The sequence below is a fragment of the Chelon labrosus genome (assembly GCF_963514085.1).
Source record: "Chelon labrosus genome assembly, chromosome: 20".
Taxonomy (NCBI): domain Eukaryota; kingdom Metazoa; phylum Chordata; class Actinopteri; order Mugiliformes; family Mugilidae; genus Chelon; species Chelon labrosus.
In genome coordinates this window covers 4,625,078-4,644,300 of record NC_140353.1, presented here as the reverse complement: position 1 = coordinate 4,644,300, position 19,223 = coordinate 4,625,078, and the positions used below count along the sequence as shown (strand labels likewise).

The following is a 19,223-nucleotide window of genomic DNA, read 5'->3' as shown; positions in this document are numbered from 1 at the left end:
AACCCGGAAGTACTTCGACTAGCACCAAACAAGAAGGATGTTCAGCTATAGCCAGCTGGTTAGCCGATAACCAAGTCGGGAAGTTGCGATATTATTAATGACAGCGGGATCTGGCGAAAACTATGCGGGGTGTCGGATGTGTTGACTGGACGGTTAACGCACCTGATGTGTTTAATTATCAAGACTGAGTGCCGGATAATTACAGAAGCTAGTTAGCTTAGCTTCGCTAACGTCTTCGAGGCCAGAGGCTGCAGCGTCTCTGAGTAGTTAACGTGGATGTTTGCTAGCAAGCCAAGCTGCTACCAAAACAGGGCTTTGACGGACGCTTGTTGAATTCTACTGCTACATTTCGGGGCATGCTATTAAACCCGACGAGCTCGAATAGAAGTCTGTGGTAAAAGTGTGGGTGTAGGTTTAGCTTAGCAATAGATTAGCCGGAGATAATAGTGCAGCCATGGACGATTTCAGCTCGATCAGCCTGCTGTCTCTTGCGATGTTGGTGGGATGTTATGTGGCCGGGACAATACCTTTAGCAGTCAACTTTTCAGAGGTAAGACTTTTGAAACATACTTTTCCAGCTGCTTCATAAAACCTTGCATTCTTTTGCCAACTTTGGCATTGGTCACATTTCCCACAAAATAAAAAAAAGTTCCCATCTGTTACTGCTGCTTCTGATCACATGTAATGACCCCAACATCAGCTCTAATGTTATCAGATGATCAGTTTAAAGTCGCCGGTGCTGTTTTGTGCTGAAGCTCTGTTTGTGGCTCTTTGTTCAGGAGAAACTGAAGCTGATCACCGTGCTGGGAGCAGGGCTGCTCTGTGGGACTGCACTAGCTGTTATCATTCCTGAAGGAGTCCACGCACTTTATGAGGAAATACTTGAAGGTAGAGTTCACCAGAAACACACCGCTTGGTCAACTAGTAAAACATTTGCTGTTTCCGGCTATGAGACCTATGAGCCTTAAATGCTTTTTCTTGTCACGCTTGATAGTTGGACTGTTGATATTCTAAGATATCTTGGTTAGTTTGTGGTTGATTGTCTTTAAACCGTTGGAGGGTTAGAGAGTAATGTCTTATTGTTCGTTTTCTTGTTTTCTGTTGCTAATATATCTAATCAGGATTGCCTGGAAAGAAAATTAACTCGTATAAGGGTTGACTATCCCAGTGAAATAAAGATAAACGTAACTGCATTAAAAGCTGAACAGATCTGCCAGTTTGTCAAATGAGAAAATGTGTAATTCAGGGTTGTAAACATGCAGCTACTATGTGTCTAGTGTGTTGATTAGCTTATTGTCTCTATGATATATAAATGTCTATTTAATCGGTATTATTATAAACTGATTATCTTCGGTTTTTACTCTTAAAACGAGCACGTTCAAGGCTCAGATCTCTGAAAAATTGTACTGATTAATTCTCTCAATTATCAGCTTGTTTTATCGGGCGGCACAGTGGTATGGTGGTTAGCACTGATGCCTCACAGCAAGAAGGTTCTGGGTTTGAATGGTTGTCTGTCTCTCTGTGTTAGCCCTGAGATAGACTGGAGACCTGTCCAGGGTGGACCCCACCTCTCGCCCAATGACAGCTGGGATAGGCTCCAGCAGACCCCGTGACCCTCCATAGGACAAGCGGTTACAGAAAATGAATGAATAGAGTTTGTTTTCTCCTTTATTTTAGCAACACTGCTTCCCATGCACGCCTGTAATATAAATCCTGAAGAAACAATAAATAAGACGCAGTGTACGTCCTCCTTGTCGAGTCCACTGGTGTCCAAGTACACATCCAATACTGAAGACGGCTCTAAGTGTCGTCCTTTTAAGTTTTTCCACAAATGGTAAACACTATTTGGAACAGTGAGTGCTTTCCTGCTTGTGACAGTAGCTAGTGATTATTGTCTTTTGCAGCTTTGTGGTTACAGATGTTTTGGTTTGGGCATTGTCTTTTAATTTACTACTCCAGCTGAGGATCTGTGTCTCACATCTCTCTTCCTCCCGGCCTCTTATTTTGTGTTCTCTGAAAAGAAACGCCTCATGGATTTTTGCCTCCATGACTACCCAAGCTTATATAAATACATTTGCCTATGTAGATTGCAACAGTTTGAATTCTATTCAAACAGAGCAAGGTTCAGCAGGTGGTAAAGTTCAACCAGTGGATGTCCATTTCTGTTGTGCAACAAACTTGGTCAAACTCAGATATTTGTTTTGCGATAGTCTTTGTTAAGCGTTCCTCCTTCCTGACGTGTTTTTTTTTTTTTTTTTCTGCAGGCGGACACCACGGTCACGGCCAGGCCGGAGTTGTGGAAGCCTCTGAGGCCAAGGTCGACACGGATGCAGCTCTCGCCGCTGGAGGGAAACATGAGCACGGCCACGAGCAGCTCCACGCCTGCATCGGAGTCTCTCTGGTCCTGGGCTTCGTCTTCATGCTGCTGGTGGACCAGATCGGCAGTTCTCATGTCCACAACACAGAAGGTCTGTATCGTAAAGGTCGACAAACACAAGCAGTGACAGATTTACTCAGGGAGAATGGGACTGGATGGCAGTAGCTTTCATTTTAGCTTCATCAAAAGCCAATCTCATAAAAACAGAAGGAAAATTGGAGCCAAAACTCCTCCAGATGGCTCAACTACAAAGGAATATGGATCCACGCCTAGATCTAAGCTATTTCAGAGATCTTTATTTGAGTAGCTAATGCTGTGCAAACTCTGTACAAAGTTACTCCTTTCTTGCTCAGTGTAGAGATGCTCTATTTGTTAAGTTGTTCACTCCTAAGTGTTTGCGAAACATTGCCTGATTTGGGTTTTATCGTCTGATTTAGATCCAGAGTCGGCAAGAGTCAGCTCCTCCAAAATCACCACCACCTTGGGTCTAGTGGTCCACGCTGCAGGTTAGTCTGGTTTCATGTCTCCTAACGGTAGTATTAGACAATTAGACCCCTTCTTTAAACTCCTTCTTTCTGCCTCCAGCTGATGGAGTGGCGCTGGGAGCTGCTGCCTCGACTTCTCAGACCAGCGTTCAGCTCATTGTCTTTGTAGCTATCATGCTGCATAAGGTAACAGTCCTTGATATCTCACACAGTAAATCATATTTTTCAACATGTTTCCTGATTGTGTAGCTTTACGCTGCTCTACGTATGTGGAAGCAGTAGAGAGTTAGTGGCTATTTCCACGCAATTGTCATCAGTTTGTGAGAAGACTCTCTGCAGGAAACCGTAACTGTAAGTCTCTCTTCACTCTGCAGGCCCCAGCAGCTTTCGGCCTGGTGTCGTTCCTCATGCACGCTGGCCTCGAGAGAAACCGCATCCGCAAACACCTCCTTGTCTTCGCCTTGGCGGCTCCCGTCCTCGCCATGCTCACGTTTTTAGGCCTCAGTCAGGTAATTGTTTTACCCGCGGCGCTGTTTGTCCAGGTTAGGCTTTCAGTACAAACAGACTGAGCCGTCTCCGCGAGGATGCGTCCAGCTTCTCGAACAGAGGATCTTTTTACTTTTAGAGAGTATCCAACCTTAGGCAAACAGGCTGCGGTCTTATTAGATGCGCTTTGCCTCAGAAAACCAGTGTGGCTGGTGAGACTTGATCTGTTTTCTAACAAAATTAAGCCAGACATGTTTAAGATGAGACAATAAAAATCCAAATTAAATGAAACAAAGAGCTGTTTAGAAGGGAATTGGTTCTTGGTAGGATTTATTTAGTGACATTCTGCTTCTTGTTTGTTCCCCACAGAGCAGCAAAGAGGCCCTGTCGGACATCAACGCCACCGGCGTCGCCATGCTCTTCTCCGCCGGCACCTTCCTCTACGTGGCCACCGTCCACGTCCTCCCTGAGGTGGGGGGCGGCGGCCATAGCCACGCTCCCGCGGGAGGGAACGGAGGGAAGGGACTGAGCAAGGTGGAGGTGGTCGCTCTGGTGCTGGGCTGCCTCATCCCTCTGGTGCTGTCCGTCGGCCACCACCATTAGACGCGCGGCTCAGGACGGATTTGGGACGAGTGTACAGGGGAAAGAAGAAGCTGAAATAGAGACTTCGAACTTCGTGGATTTAAATGTCTTATTGCTTGTTGTCTGCAGATGGACCCCGTGGACCAGACTGGCGCTCCTTGCAGGGACATCTTATGACTTGAAAATTAACTTAAAACAGGGATTGAGTAACGTTGGGGGGGGGGGAATCAGAGTTGCTGCAGCGACAACCGCGACACATGACCATGTTTTATCTTCTGACACTGTATGTGTGCAATTATTCCATCAGAAATCAGAAATGCTTTCTTTTTGTTTTGTTTTTTGTTTTTTAACGAGAGGCCAGAGTTTTAGCTCCGTCTAATTACCGTGGAGTCTCCAGCGCTGCGTCATTGTGCTCGCCAGAAAGTCAAAACAACCAGCCCTGATTTCGTTCAGCCATCTTTTTACTAGACGGCAGTTGCACAGTGAGATTTAGATTAAAGTTTGTGACGTTGCGAAAGCACCAAATCCTTTTTCTTTTTTTCTTTTTTTATAACTGTACAGATTGTAAATCTCAATAGGGAACTGATTTTCAAGTGCCATATTAGCTGGTCTGACGCCCTGGAGAGGACGGCTCCGTAACGGGGACCTCGTTCTCAAAACTATGAAGCGGGACGGGATCGACCGGATTGACCCGACAGACGCTCTTAACTGTTTTTACTTTGGGATCCTGTAAGAGAAATCCGTCGCGACGAGAAGCCCGTCTTTGATGGATACGGGCCGAGGACGAGACATGAGCAGACTCTTTAGATGACGGTCACTTTATTTTATCTGTTTAGTTTCTGGATGTGGTCGTTTCTGTTTAGTTTCACCTGAAAAAGCAACTGTAAAACCTGTACAGAGTTGTCTTCAGTGATTGTATAGCGTGTTACTAAGGTTATTTAGAGGTGGAGGGTCATTTTCAGCCCTTGTGGACGGCTGGAAGATTTGCCTTACAGGAGGGCATTAACTAGCTGAAAACCTTTAGGGACCGTCGGCTCAGGAGAACAGACACACCACAGATTGTGAGAGGGGAATCTTTTTTATTTTATTTTAGACTTTTAGTTGGTTCGGTCCTTGTTAATCAATCATACGTGAGCAATAACAGTTAAAAAACAACGAAAACAAACGTAAAACTGGAGCTAAAGTAACTTCCTCCTCTTTTTCAGCCAAGTCAGAGGGTTTGTTTATGTGATTCACATATCGAGAGCTGACGGTTAGATGCTCTTGAACGCAGCCCGGCCCAGACTCCCCCCTCCTCCATTAAAGGCAGCGATCGGCCGATTCAGTAACATTCAAATAAATCAGGCTGCTCCGTCTTCTATCAGGACGCGTGGATACCGTGACTGGATCACTGTGCCTGCTCCCAGCAGAGCTCATGTGTTTGTATATGTATGTATGTATACTGTACAGAGCAACTTCTTCCCGCCACAGTCAACATGATCACTTGCAAATACAATTTCTTTTATTTTCTATCCTGATTTTTGTTTTTTGTGTGTGTGGGTGTGTGGGTGTGTGTGTGGGCGAACTGTTATTTGAGTCTAATTTATGTATAAATTTACTGGTTTTACATAATTAACTGATAAGAAGAAGAAACCCATCGTGATGTTTAGAGCTCGTTTTTACGTAGCTGGCAGAGAAAGGTTTGGATGATGCTTTTGTTTTTTACAGGGAGCCCCCCCTCTCCTTCCACTGCCATGCTTTATAACCGGGCACGTCGGTGGGCAGCCTCGTTCATTTCCACCTCTCCCATCTTCACCTTTTAAACTCCACCGGTATCTGTGTACGCTTCTAATGTATTTTACTCTGCTGAATATTTTCATTTTAATTTAAAAAATGTCAGAAATCTGAAACTCCAGATATATAAATTTTAACATAACTATAAGAAAAATGACAATAAAAACCATCAGATATTTGGCTTTTAATGAAATTAAACTAATTGATTATTAGAATTATTGCAGATTAATTAACTGTCTGTTAATTAATGGAGTACTTGCTACGTGTATCGTTAACTAGCTTAAAAGTTTACAATCTTAACATTTTCCAAAGCTAAAATGCCTCGTCAGGACTTTAATAATGTGGTTGGATCAGATGTGATGGTGGTGAAACAAAGCAACGGCAGCTTGAGTGTTGTCATTTTAATATTAAATTGTGATCGGTACGTGAGGAGACGCCGGTATTTCCCTGATGAGCTGCAACGAAACGACCAAAACTGATGCAGTTTTCACAGAAAAATCATGTTTTAACATAAAATCCCATCATTAAAAATAAGAAGCAACTGAGAAAATTCTCTTCAGGGGCTTTAAAGTTCACCGATGTCGGCTACTTCCCTCTCTTAAGGTTTAAAGTTTAAAAGGAAAAGACCGGCCTCATGTTGCTGTGCAGCAAAACAAAACAAAAAAACAACATAAATCTCTTAATTAGGATAAAATAAATGTTCTTTTATGGATTTAGAGTTTCCTGAAGCTTATTGGACCCTTAATAAATTAGATGTGACCAGATGTGCATCCTGGACTACACTTTTGCACCACAAAGGCAAGATGAGAAAGTCATTTTGAGTTAGAAGTACCAGAAATACGAAGCCACTGTCTCCTTCAAATTAAATGACATAAAGTCTTCTATTAGAGCCTGGTCCCTGCTGCACACAGACGATCACTCAACATTGTGCATATGTGCAATTCTGCATCTTGTCGAGCTAAAAAAATTTAAAAAATGGCACCTACAGAGGCTGACTGGACTTTAGAGGAGTTGTGGAGGGAAAAGGTTTAATAGTTAATTTTATTTTGCTTTTCTATCATTCCACAATGAGTCTTGCCTTATTTCCGTACTTTTAAGTTGTGAAAATCAGTTGTAAAGCAAAGTGATTTATGACGACTAAATTAAAGGTTTTTTTAACTGGTGAAAGTGTTTTGGTGTGAAGTTATTTATCAGACGTAAATGCTCAGTTGCAGGTGAAATGATGGACTCGTCACCTGAACACCATGGTGACGAAGGCCAGGCAGCGTCTCTACCTCCTCCTCAGTCGCCTCAGAGACTTAACGCTCTCTCTCAAGATGCTCAGGAGCTTTTTACCCCTGCACCATTGAGTGTGGGAGCATCACCACCTGGATGGGTAATTGCACCAAGCAAAAGGGTGACCCGTTCAGCGGAGCGGACCATCAGAGCCCCGTAGGCAGCAGACAAGTGATTCCTGTGTGGTGAGAGAGACAGGGTGTGGTGTAGGGGACCCCAAAAAATAGTTTAAAGAAGATGTATACGTGCTAAGAACTGGAAAAAGGAAGGACGTAGGAAGCCAGAGTGGGTGAATCCAGTCAGCCTTTGTAATCTGGAGCCTTATGTGGGAACACTGAAACAGTAAAATGTTCTGCATGCAGGGCACTGAAAGTCTTCTGGTAGCAGGACTACCCTCCAGTCTGGGGATTGTTAACCTCCTGTTCTTCTTATCCTTCACATTTTTCTTTCTCAAACACACTTTGATGCATATCATTACACATCAGCATTGATCTTTGGGTTGGCATTTCGTCTGGACTTGGAATATTTTATTCGATTTTGCAAGAACTTTGGAGGTGGGGGTACGTTGGATTTATGGACTGGGGAACACTGAAATGGTTTTGTTTGTACTGTGGGGCATTTAACTTTTATTGAACTGTTGGGGTCGTCACCTGTGGTAATTAATTTATGTCACTGATTGATGACGTGGGGACATTTTGAAAAGTGTTTTGTTGTTGTAAGTCATGTCCTCAGGAGATTGCCGTGTTTTTCGGTTGCCCTGAAATTCTAGTTAATGAAAAAACATTTATTTCTTTTGTACTGGGATCGTTGTCATCTCCTTTAGGCCTTAAATATATTTTCTCTACCCTGAGATTTTAAAGGATAGGAAATAATCGTCTGTCTGGCGCCCGGTTAAATTGACATATTATACATATTTTTGGCCTTTCAAGTTTATTTTATTTTACCTTGTGTGCTATGTGCAATTATTACTTTTTTTGCTTTTTGACTGCTGGCTGCAGGTACAAAAATACATTTCACCGTGTATTGTGCTGTGTATAACTGTGCATGTGACAAATAAATCTTATCTCATCAGAAAGTCTGCAGGATCACGCATTCCCCCCGTGTCCCAGTTGTTGAGGCTGAGCTGTCAGTATCTTTATAATCTGCAGTCAATCCAGCCTGACACATGTCCTGTAAATTAATCTGATACCGGCGACACTAAAGCCGCTCCATCTCTCTCCATCCTCTTTGCTAGAGAGTCGTGCGGCCTCTGCCACAGATGTCCCCCCTAATTCACTGCCGGAGTAATGGATGGGTGGATGGGTGGATGGATGGATGGATGGAGAGCTACCTGCCAATAAATAGCTGGAGAAGACTCTGCTTTCTGCGAGTGCTGTAATCTGAATAACAGCTTTTACTGGCTGGAATATGTATCGACCGGCTTCAGATTTAGCAACTCGTTCTCCCTCCCCCCCCCCTGCATCCCTCCTCTCCCTCCCGTCTCTCATCCTGTTTTCATCAGTGCGGTGCAGTCAGTCTGCCTCCAGCTGCGTATTGGCAGCTGCATCATTCCACCCTGCTGAGTTATTGGGATTTGTTTGCTACTTTTTCCTGCTCTGCATCGAGGCTGTCCCTGCTGCACCTCCATGTGTGGTATTGGGTGTTGTCAGACTAATTGTTATTGACTCACTGCATTGTGTGCACAGTTTTTTTTATTTTTTATATTATTGATAGGTTTTTATTTTTTTTTATTTGCCCCACCTCCCAGAGGATGTTCACTTCTTCGTCCAGACACTCTCTGTTCTCGCCCTGGTCGTCCATGGAGCAGTCAGACTCTGAAGTGTTGGACATCAGCACCAAGGTGCAGCTGCACGGGGTGCTGTGGAAGAGGCCCTTCGGACGGCCGTCGGCCAAGTGGTCCCGCAGGTGAGGCCTAGGGGTGACTTCTGCCTGCTTTTGTTTTGTTTGTTTTGTTTTTTCTTTAATGATGGTCATTCTACTTTATAAAACCTGGACTCAGACCTTAGGAGAAAGTCAGCTTTTCCTTTAGTGTCTAAAAAAAAGTTTGAATGCTTTTCTTTTAATGTTAAGCAAGATGTTTTGTTTTTGAAAAGGGTAAACTAAGGAAGTAACATCTGCACAAAAATGTTTTACAGATGAGCATTTGACACTGCATGATTATGCTACATTTTCTACTTTCTGGAAAGAGATTTTTTAGCAGGCGGCACAGTGGCGTGGTGGTTAGAACTGATGCCTCACAGCAAGAAGGTTCTGGTTTCGAATCTGGGGCCTTTCTGTGAGGAGTTTGCGTGTTCTCCCTGTGTCTTCCTCCCAGGTCGTTAGGTTCACTGGTGATTCTAAATTGGCCGTAGGTGTGAGTGTGAATGGTTGTCTGTCTCTGTCCCTGCGATAGACTGGAGACCTGTCCAGGGTGTACCCCACCTCTCACCCAATGTCAGCTGGGATAGGCTTAAGTCTCCCTGCGACCCTTCACAGGACAAGCAGTTACAGAAAATGAATGGCTTTTTAAGGATCTGAGCTGCAGCTGAAAAACAAATCTGTGTTTTTTTTTCTAATCGATCCGTTGGTTGATCAGATTTATTTATTTCCTGACACATTCGTGCACAGAGGACCGCTTTATATAACCACAGGACATGAAGATGTGCATCCAGTGCATCCTGACAGGAGCATATATTTGGGTGAACTGCCTGGATCTGTACCTTATGTCATAATAATAATAATGCTCTTAGTTTACATAACGGCTAAAACTGTTTCGTTGTCTAAATTCAGTAAATGCTCGTTTGGATTCCTGTGCCAAACTAGAACCGTTGAGCTCAGAGGTTTTAGTGGCTTTTGTTGTTGCTGCTGCTGATGCTGGCTTAAATAGAAAAAGAGGAGACGGTTTGCTTGATAGGAATCTACCGATCAGTGTCAAAAAAAAAAAAATTATATATGGGTGAGAGACGCACTGAAAGAGTTTCAGTCACTACTACTCAGACTGTGGAAGCAGAGCAGTTCTAGAGCAGTTTGGTCCAAAAGCAGGAAGTTGCTGAGATGTGTTTGTGTTGCAATGCGGGAAATGAAGGATATACGTTTACTTTACTTTGCTAAAAGGCTTTCACAAGAGACTTTTCATTCTTACAAAGATTTGATTAGAGGAGACAAAACTGGATTTATTCTGGAAAACATGATTTTTTTTAGGGCAATGCCAATATTGACATTTGAGTAAGAACAAACTTGATTTATTGGATATTTATGAGGAGATACTCTCTTGTGGACACAAAATGCAAAAAAAGGACAGAGAACTTTATATTCTGCAAGTTTCACACAAAATGTGCTCAACCTAAATGCAGCACAATTGAAGACAACGTCTCCTAGCTCTCTGTGATATGATCAGACCAGTGTTGAGGAGGAAATTAACTTAAATTCTGCGTGTTCTGGTCACTTGTTTTAACTTGGTGCACCTGAACCGTGCAACAAGGTGTCATTTGAACTGTTTCAGGATTGCTTTTGGTGAAAATGTGTACTGCAGCCGTAGCATTTCTTTGGGTTGAATATTTCACCCATCGTTGAACATTTTAGGGCTTCAGTGATGACTTGAAACAAGATGAAACTCAAAGGGAAACCGCAAAGAGCTTAACGATGAGCTGGTGCGTTTTATATGGAGAACATGGGTTGAGAACGTTGGTTCCTTTCAGCCCCACAGGTCTGACTCACTGCTGCTTTCCTTGTCTTCCTCGGTACAAAGATTCTTCATCATCAAGGACAGCTTCTTGCTCTACTATGCAGAGAGTGAGAAAAGGAGCTTTGAGACCAACAGGTACTTCAACATCCACCCAAAGGTGAGCACAGCTGATGGAAAATTTCCGTTTTTAATAGTTTAAGCCCGTTAAATGGAAGAAAGCCAAACTAGGGTATCAGCCCGGTCTGATTCTAGCTGATGTGTTTCCTGTCTGTCTCAGGGCGTCATTCCTCTGGGAGGATGTGTGGTGTCAGCCAACGAGGACATGGGGATGCCCTTTGCCATCGTGGTCAACCTTGAAGATTTCACTGTAAGAACATGAGCCTGTCACGATAGGTTCACAGCAAAAGATTTCGTCATCGCATCGGAATTTATTAGATGCAGTGAAGCTTAAAACAGAGAGGAGAGACATTTTTATGATGATGTAAAAACAATCCGAAGTTGCTGAGATGTGTTTGTGTTGCATTGTGGGAAATGTAGGATATACCTTTACTTTACTTTGCTAAAAGCCAGGGTATTCCAGTTTTTCGTGCACCAATTTGGACCATTTTGCAAAATAAGTCTGTGGCTGAACTCTGTGGTGGCGCCATGTACTAAAATCTACTTATTTAATTGTGTCTCTTTGTGTTTGTTAAGTTGTGCTCTCTCTTAGTGACATTTTAAAACTAGTTGCTGAGCCGTTGCACCTACAGTGTTACTCGTCGGCCTTAGCAGGAAGCAGATTTCAGTTAAAAAGCTCCACAAATGGTACAAATTCTACCTCCTCTGCATCGAACATCTGACAAGCAGAGCTAGAAACCAGCGGGTGAACACTGTGGAGCATGCAGCAGTGCTGGTGGAGACCCAAAGTTGAGCTAAAAGGGAGTGTACAAATGCAAATCTGCAAAAAAAATCAAAAAAAAAAAAAAAAAAATCCCAGTATCACCACAAAGGATGACGATAAATAACTAATGTTGTGGTCAGAAACCGTAAGTTTAAGACAGACACAAGCAGAAAGCTGGAGACAAATAACGTGCAACAATATATTTATCCTGAAATTGTGATTTATCATTTATTTGTTTTGCAAATACACCATTAGCTGTATGCTAAATAAATTGCGCTCTTCCGCGATCTTGCAGTGATGCAAGAAATCTGCGTAGTCCTGCAACAAATGGGACACATAATGGACTGACCTACTGTAAACTGCACAGCCTCTGCAGCCCCGTGATGGAAATCCACTTTGTATTTTACTGCCTGAAGCGACTGTTGACAGGATGTAAAAGGGTGTGTGTTCGTTTTTCTTTACCCCCCAGGGTACCATCGTCCTGGCTGCTGAGTCTGGAGAGGACCAGGTCCAGTGGATGGAGATGCTCCAGGAGTCGGGGAAAGTGTGAGTATATGTGGATATAACCCTCAGAGACCCAGTTTTCATGTGATTGTATTATCTTTACTGCTTATTTAATAGCCTTAGGAGTCTTTTTTCCCTTTTGTCAGCCACAGCTAGCTTTTTGGAAATTCATTTTTGTTGCAAATCACTGCGTCTCATCGACAGCACGTGGAAAAACGCCCAGCTCGGGGAGGCCATGATCGAGAGTCTGGAGGCTCAGGGGCTGCAGCTGGCCAAGGAGAAGCAGGAATATCTGGGTAAACAAGAGAGAACCAGATGAGCATTTAAAAGGCAGACAGAGAAAGGTCGTGTGAAATGTTTTCTGTCCTCCAGATAAACTGATGGAAGAGACCGAGGAGCTCAGTCATCAACGGGCGCAGAGAGAGGTGAGGCCCTTTCTGTGAGCTTGTAATTAAACTCAACTTTACTCCATCATCAGACCGTGTTGTCAGACCATTCATCTGTGTGTCTGTGCAGGAGCTGGAGCGCCTGAACCAGATTCTGGAGGAGGAGAAAATGAAGTACGAGGAGGTGGTGCTGGAGCTGAAGGCAGAGCAGGAGCAGATCAAACTGTGAGAAACTCTTCTCCGCTCATGTTTTTTTCCAGTTTCCGGTGAGACCACACGGACACATTGAAGTCATGGCTTTGTGTGCTTTGCAGCGACCTGGACGGCACGGCTCAGTCCCTGAAAGGTGTTGAGTGTGAAAAGGAGGAGCTGAGCTGCTTGACTGTGGCGCTGCAGAAGTCTATTGAGGTATTTAAAGAGAGAAAACACTTTCTGTGACTCTTTAAGATCTGCATCATGCATGAGAATGATTTACTTATTGATCAGATCATGTAATCTTACAGCTGCTGATGTAATGAGTTGTGTAACAAAACCTAAGAGCTTCAGGCTTTTAACCTGAAATATAACATCAATGAACCTCTCCATGAGGAGGATTACAATCAGAGGGTTGACAGCTCTCACTGTGCTGGTGTCTCACGCTGTCTGGACCCATCTAAAATAAGAGGACGCCTCAAAGCCACTGCTTCACGACCCAAAGAGAAACCACAGGAAATAATGTGACTTCTAGATTTCTTCACATCTCAACACCAACATAAACATAATCGGCGGTTTAGGCTTCCACGCAATTTGACGCAGTAGCTACGACGACAGCGCAGACCCTACGTAGACCGTAACGCCATAGTGCGTACCTACTCTAGTAGATGCTTTGAGGTTCTGTATATAAAATATGATTTTACTTATGACAAAGACGGGGCAGAGTAACTTTGACAACACGTTAAAAGGAGCTGAAGTTTAGTGTTTGGCTCCAGTCTCTGCTCTGAGTGGGTCCATGCGACAATCTCCAAAACCAGAGGGAGAGTTATGAACATTTACAACAATGTTAACTTAATTAATTACTGATAATACTAAATTATAGTGACTCTCAGAATCATAGTTTTATAAATAAAGGCCTGGAAGGAGCTCTGTCTGGATATCTGTATTTCACAGTCATCACTAAAATAACAGATACCCTGATAACAATAGCATCTTCATCATTACAGATTCATTTTAGCGTAAATAAGGTGATAAAAAGATGTCAGTGGATTAATCTGCTATGAGTGAATGATAAATGATTTGTTTGAGGTGTTACAGGATGTGTTTTAAAAGGTGCTACGTTTGTAAAAGAGCCAGGCTGACTGTCTTTATGCTAAACTGATCCAGTCAGCTTCTGGTTATAGTTTCACATTTAATAGCCAGACACACAGATGAATGGAGCGGACAATAGAAATAAAAGAGGTATACATGTATTTTTTCCAAAAGCTACAGTATTTAATGCAAAGGACAGTTTTCCTAGAACTTTTTTAAGATCTAAATTTTGAGTTTCCTCAAATTTTAAAGCCGATTTCACAATATGTGTGTTTGTGTATCCCAGCTATAATATCCATATACACAGTAGTTCATTACAAACCTTTCTTTTATTCATATGTTTTGATTCTGGTTGATAATAATGTTTTGGAAAAGATCATTTGTGGTGAAGAGAAATGGATAAAGTTGAAGAAAGTTTCCTGAGCTTTCAGAGTTTAATTAATCTTTCTGTTAATGTAGTAAATGAAAGGTTAGATGTTATAACTGAAACTAACACAGACTCAATCTTTTTAGATGAATTACAGCGAGTGGGACCTGAATCTCTCCTGTTCTCCGTCCTTCAGGAGCTCTCACAGGAGAAACAACGGACGCTGGAGCTGCTGGGGGTGAAGGAGGAGGTGAAGAAGGACAGCTCAGAGCCCGCCTGCAAGGGGTCGGAGGTCGAGGAGGAGCTCGGAGACGGGGACCTGCTGCGGGACTTGCGACACATCGAGGAGCAGATGAAGCTCCTGCTGAAGGAGAAGGAGCAGGCTGACGAGATGTGAGTGAATAAAAAGCAGAATCAGGCTGGGATTAACGGCACCGTGGTCTCTTTTACCCAAACAGTCAAAGGTAACACATGATCCTACTGTATGTCAGTGACTGTAGCTCTTTCAGGGAACCTCTGTGCTAATGGTCCAGAGCATGTAACTACTAGTGGAAATGTGTATTGATCCCAAAGCAACCAGCTCATTGATCGGCGGCAGTAAGAGGGATATTACAGCAGCTGTTATTGACCGTGCAGCACTAACGTTGAGTTATAAACTCAGAAACATGCACGCCATCACTGGAGCTCGGCCTTCACTGTCTCCATGTTGTGTGCCATCCACAAAACTGTGACGTACGGTCGACATGGAAAATAACCACACACTGTACAGCCACGCTGCAAATACCGGTAAATGTGATGGAGGTTACAACTCTGTGGAGCAGTGGTTAGAAACCTCCTAAACCTCCAAACTGCTCCGAGTGTTCACACCACAGTGTTAACGGATGGATAGGTCAAATGCAGAAAAATAAATTCCACATTACATTAGTGGGATCAATACAGTATAAAAAAAATAACTAGGGTTATATTTATTGATGTGCTATGAAGCAGTAAACTATTCAAACTGTTTATTATTTGATTTTTTTTTTTGCTCAAAAACAAAAAAACACATTAAAATAATTTTGCAGAAAGATAATCTTAATCAGACTTCATTGAAAACATGTATTGTTAATGATGCAGCCACTACACATGTGTTCCTTAGACAGAAGATACGGCTGCAGCTTCAAAAACTAAATCATTTAAAAGTTTCGATTTTTCAGTTCATTGTTGTTTTATAAAAAAAATTATATTTAAAGGGAACTACTGTTTTTTTACAACCTGCACCTTATTTCTGGCATAAAATACGATCGTTTACTCACCCATTTAACTTTGGAGTTATTTGTATTCCTTCGGGAGATAATTAGATATATAATGGGAGTGACTGGGGCACCGAGACGCAGCCTCTAAATAACGCATTATCTGCCGCGAAACTCGTTCATTTCACCAATATTTTGTTATGATACGGTAGTGCTATTCCCCGTTGAGTCCAGACTTACCTGTTATCATCATCCGGGGTCGTACGATAACAAAATATTGGTGAAATCAACGAGTTTCGCGGCAGATAATGCGTTATTTAGAGGCTGCGTTTCGGTGCCCCAGTCACTCCCACTATATGGATATACGTTGATCTAATTATCTCCCGAAGGAATACAAATTACACCAAAGTTATATGGGTGAATAAATGATGGTATTTTATGCCAGAAATGTACTGTAAAAAACAGTAGTTCACCTTTAAGTAATATTCAAATATGTTTCAGGTCTTAATTTGTGATTCATTTTTATTATTTCTTCCCCCCTTTTCATAATCCTATCATGATAAAAAAAATATATACATATATATATATATTTAGTCTGTTTTACCTGAGATGTAAGGCAAATATCATGAACACACATTCATCTTGAAAATGTTACCAAATATTTTCAACTCTTTAAAATAAAGTTTATCCTTGAAATGACTTTGCAGGTTTATGTTATGTTTATGCACGGCAAAACAACTGGCTCACAGAGTTCTCAAAAAGAAAGCATTAGCATCGTTGAAATTCCAGCAATAGGACACCGTGTTTTTAGATTTGAATGTTTTCTTTTGTTCAGGCTCAGAGAGAACGAGCAGCGGGCTCACGTCCTGCAGCAGGAGAGGGAGTACTACTCGTCTCAGGCCAGCACGCTGCAGCAGTCGCTCTCTCAGCTCACCGTGGACAAGCAGCAGACGGAGGCCGAGCTCAAGGTAACGCAGCGTGACTCAGCTGCTCTCCGCCTGCAGCTGCACCTCTGCAGAGGTCACCGCACTAATCAGCTGCCAGAGGTTCAGATGAGATGCTATTCCTCGTCCTCACGGGCAGATGAAAAGAGAAACATTAAAAATGTATCACGTGAAGCCAACAACAACCTGAATTCATTCTGTTTAAGATAATACTTTGTAGTCTCCTTTAATAAAAGATTGAAACTCATCAGCAACAGGATACATCAGCTAATATTTTCTGACTCAGCTCTTAAATTTCCTGTGCTTCCCGTGTGCCCCAGGCGGAGATGGAGTCTCGGGTGGAGCTGGAGCAAAAGCTGAAGCAGGCCGAGGAGGCTCTGCAGGACCTGGAGAAAGGCCTGAACTCACTGGACCGGACCAAGGAGAGAGACGAGAAGATGAAGGGGGACGTCACTCATCTGAGGAGTGAGTGGGTTCACTTGGGACCGTCTGTCTGCGTCTGATTAGCCGGTCATTATGTGCCGCAAGCCCGCATGATTGAATTAAGTTCAGTGGGCAGTAAAATTAAAAGACGATGAATGGATGCTTGGAGAAATCTGGATGGATGTGGGTCAGGTTATTATAGGAAATCTAATCGTGCACATCATGCAGAGAGAGAGAGAGAGAAAAATCAAAATTAGATTTAAGTGAGTTGATTTTGTTCAACTTCTCTTGATCTGAAGATAAAATCTGAATCTAGACATGTTAGTTAAGTCATGATTGACAGATTGTTAAGTCTTTGCATGACATTTTTTTACAACTCCTAATTATAAGAGATTGTTGTTGTAAGCTCCAATATATCTGGCTTACTACTAAGACAAAATCAAACATGGACGTCTCATGTCAGATAAAATCTGTTGTTAAAGGTAATTAAATGCTAAAATCTAATAGATGACACATTTTTTGACCAAAACACATCAGCCACTTATGCTCAATCAAGCAGGGAATTAGTCTTGGTATTTGGTGCAATGAACAAAAACACAGGTGAGAAATAATACACTGTAGGTGGAGGAGTAAAAACTCTGGATTTAAATAAAGAAGGAACAGTTTTAAATAGAAAAGGAACTGTACAGATATGTGCATTAACAAACAAAAGGGTGTGAGGGGGTTTATCCAACGATTCACGATCTTTGAGGAAATGTAAAAGTTTACATTGAACCTTTGCTCAAGGGTCAGGCACATACCTGTTCAGTGATCTACTGATCTATTTACTTACAGATAAAAGCTTCTGATCATTTTCCAAACTTGTCTCCTGGTTAAATCTTTGTTGTTTTTTCATGGATTAGGTAACAAGCCTCCTGTATTCATACCTCACGCCCGTCTGTCTGTCTATCTGTGTTTATCCAGAGTTCTTTGAGGAATGCATCTGCGCGGCGGAGATCGAGGCGAAGCTCCCGTCGATCATGAAGAACGCCGTGTACCTTCACAAAGCTGCCGCGCGCAGAATCAAGAGCTGCCGGATCCAGAAGAGAGCCTCCAGACGCCACTGGTGTAAGTCTGCTGACGCACATGGCCTGACAGAGTGCAGGTGACATGACTGAGCTGATGAATGCTGTAAAACTTAGACTATTATCACAATTATAACACTTAGGAAGTAGTATTTTTGTTGAGGCAGTCCATTATTTCCACAAGGTGTTGTTTACATCTGCAGAAACACGTATGTGAAGCGTTTGTTTTACGCCTAAATTATGAAATAGAAATGTAAATCTAGGACCACAGTGGTGTGGTGGTTAGCACTAACCCACGGGCCGACTAGTTCCTATCTGTGTGGAGTTTGCATGTTCTCCCTGTGTCTGTGTGGGTTCTCTCCAGGTACTCCAGCTTCCTCCCACCGTCCAAAGACTTGCTGGTTAGGTTCATTGGTGATTCTAAATTGGCCGTAGGTGTGAGTGTGAATGGTTGTCTGTCTCTCTGTGTTAGCCCTGTGATAGACTGGAGACCTGTCCAGGGTGTACCCCACCTCTCGCCCAATGACAGCTGGGATAGGCTCCAGCCAATAGTTGCTCTATTACTAGTGGGATTACCATGAGTAGCAACTTTAGCTAATACCAGCAGTAAGAGCAGTGTTTTTAGTCTATAGGATTGCAGACTCATGCTGCAACTGAACATTATTAATTAATTATTCTACATTATTGGAAATATACTTTCCAAAGCTCCAGTTCGTGTCTTTTAAATAGTACTTTTGTCCAAACAAAAGCCCCAAACTCACAGATTTTGAACAATGCAGAAAACCAACAAGTTGTCACATTTGAGAAGTCTGAACTGTTGGATTTTGTTATTTTTTTTGCCCCCACTCCCCGCCGCCTCCCCACAGTGCAACACTCCAAGTCGTTCGCCGTGGCCAACAGCGCCGACAGCGACAGCATGCAGGAGCTGAGGGAGACGGCCCGGCGGCTGACCTCCGACAGCAGCTTCAGAGAGAGCGTTTACAAGATCATCGCCCGCAAGGACGGCACGAACAAACCCGAGGACTGAGGGCGGAGGAGGAGGGTAAAAAAGAAAGAAAGAGAGGAGGAGCGGTCCTTAGCAACAGAAACCACGATTAAAACGAACCCACCATTGAAATATTTGTAGGTGAATGTACACAGAAGTCTGTTGGATGGAAAGTCACTGCAGGTTTTAATGGATTGTGAAAATTAAGTTGCTGTGAGTTCCTTCATGTTCCGATGAGTTTGTAGCACTTTTTCACCCAACAGCTGCAGGAACTACACAAGCACAGGAACTAAACAGGGAACTAGATCCTGACTGTGTTTCTAATGCACCTAGAAGTCAAATTAAAGACAAATATGTAGTGTCTTCTTGACGTAGAAGGTTTTGCTCTTTCCTGTTTGACTTTTCTCTTCATCTAAAGAACCCTGAAGACAACAGTTTAAAGGACGACGGAGGAAGGAAATAACTTTTAATTTGCAGGAAAGGGAGACTAGAAACTACAGCTGATGATCTGA

The 19,223-nt window shown here is 42.8% G+C and overlaps 2 protein-coding genes across 2 annotated transcripts; both read left to right on the top strand.

Moving 5' to 3' along the window:
* Positions 1-10: 10 nt before the first annotated feature.
* slc39a9 (solute carrier family 39 member 9) lies at positions 11-5,439 on the top strand. Its single transcript, XM_084568957.1, has 7 exons — positions 11-550; positions 780-888; positions 2,265-2,468; positions 2,815-2,883; positions 2,963-3,048; positions 3,237-3,371; positions 3,718-5,439. The coding sequence occupies exons 1-7, from the start codon at positions 455-457 to the stop codon at positions 3,949-3,951; spliced, it is 933 nt and encodes a 310-aa protein (XP_084425083.1). The 5' UTR covers positions 11-454; the 3' UTR covers positions 3,952-5,439.
* A 3,252-nt stretch (positions 5,440-8,691) lies between these two features.
* On the top strand, positions 8,692-18,765 carry plekhd1 (pleckstrin homology domain containing, family D (with coiled-coil domains) member 1). Its single transcript, XM_084569462.1, has 13 exons — positions 8,692-8,883; positions 10,706-10,799; positions 10,920-11,009; positions 11,992-12,068; positions 12,231-12,322; positions 12,399-12,451; positions 12,543-12,637; positions 12,727-12,820; positions 14,260-14,456; positions 16,131-16,263; positions 16,560-16,704; positions 17,626-17,769; positions 18,593-18,765. The coding sequence occupies exons 1-13, from the start codon at positions 8,729-8,731 to the stop codon at positions 18,751-18,753; spliced, it is 1,530 nt and encodes a 509-aa protein (XP_084425588.1). The 5' UTR covers positions 8,692-8,728; the 3' UTR covers positions 18,754-18,765.
* The last annotated feature ends 458 nt before the right edge of the window (positions 18,766-19,223 follow it).

Bases quoted from the DNA above. Each gene is read 5' to 3' on its own strand.
- plekhd1 (XM_084569462.1), top strand. From the start codon at position 8,729: ATGTTCACTTCTTCGTCCAGACACTCTCTGTTCTCGCCCTGGTCGTCC. The intron at 10,800-10,919 runs GTGAGCACAGCT...TGTCTGTCTCAG, and splicing joins ACTTCAACATCCACCCAAAG to GGCGTCATTCCTCTGGGAGG. The intron at 11,010-11,991 runs GTAAGAACATGA...TTTACCCCCCAG, and splicing joins TCAACCTTGAAGATTTCACT to GGTACCATCGTCCTGGCTGC.
- slc39a9 (XM_084568957.1), top strand. From the start codon at position 455: ATGGACGATTTCAGCTCGATCAGCCTGCTGTCTCTTGCGATGTTGGTG. The intron at 2,469-2,814 runs GTCTGTATCGTA...CGTCTGATTTAG, and splicing joins TCATGTCCACAACACAGAAG to ATCCAGAGTCGGCAAGAGTC. The intron at 3,049-3,236 runs GTAACAGTCCTT...TTCACTCTGCAG, and splicing joins TAGCTATCATGCTGCATAAG to GCCCCAGCAGCTTTCGGCCT.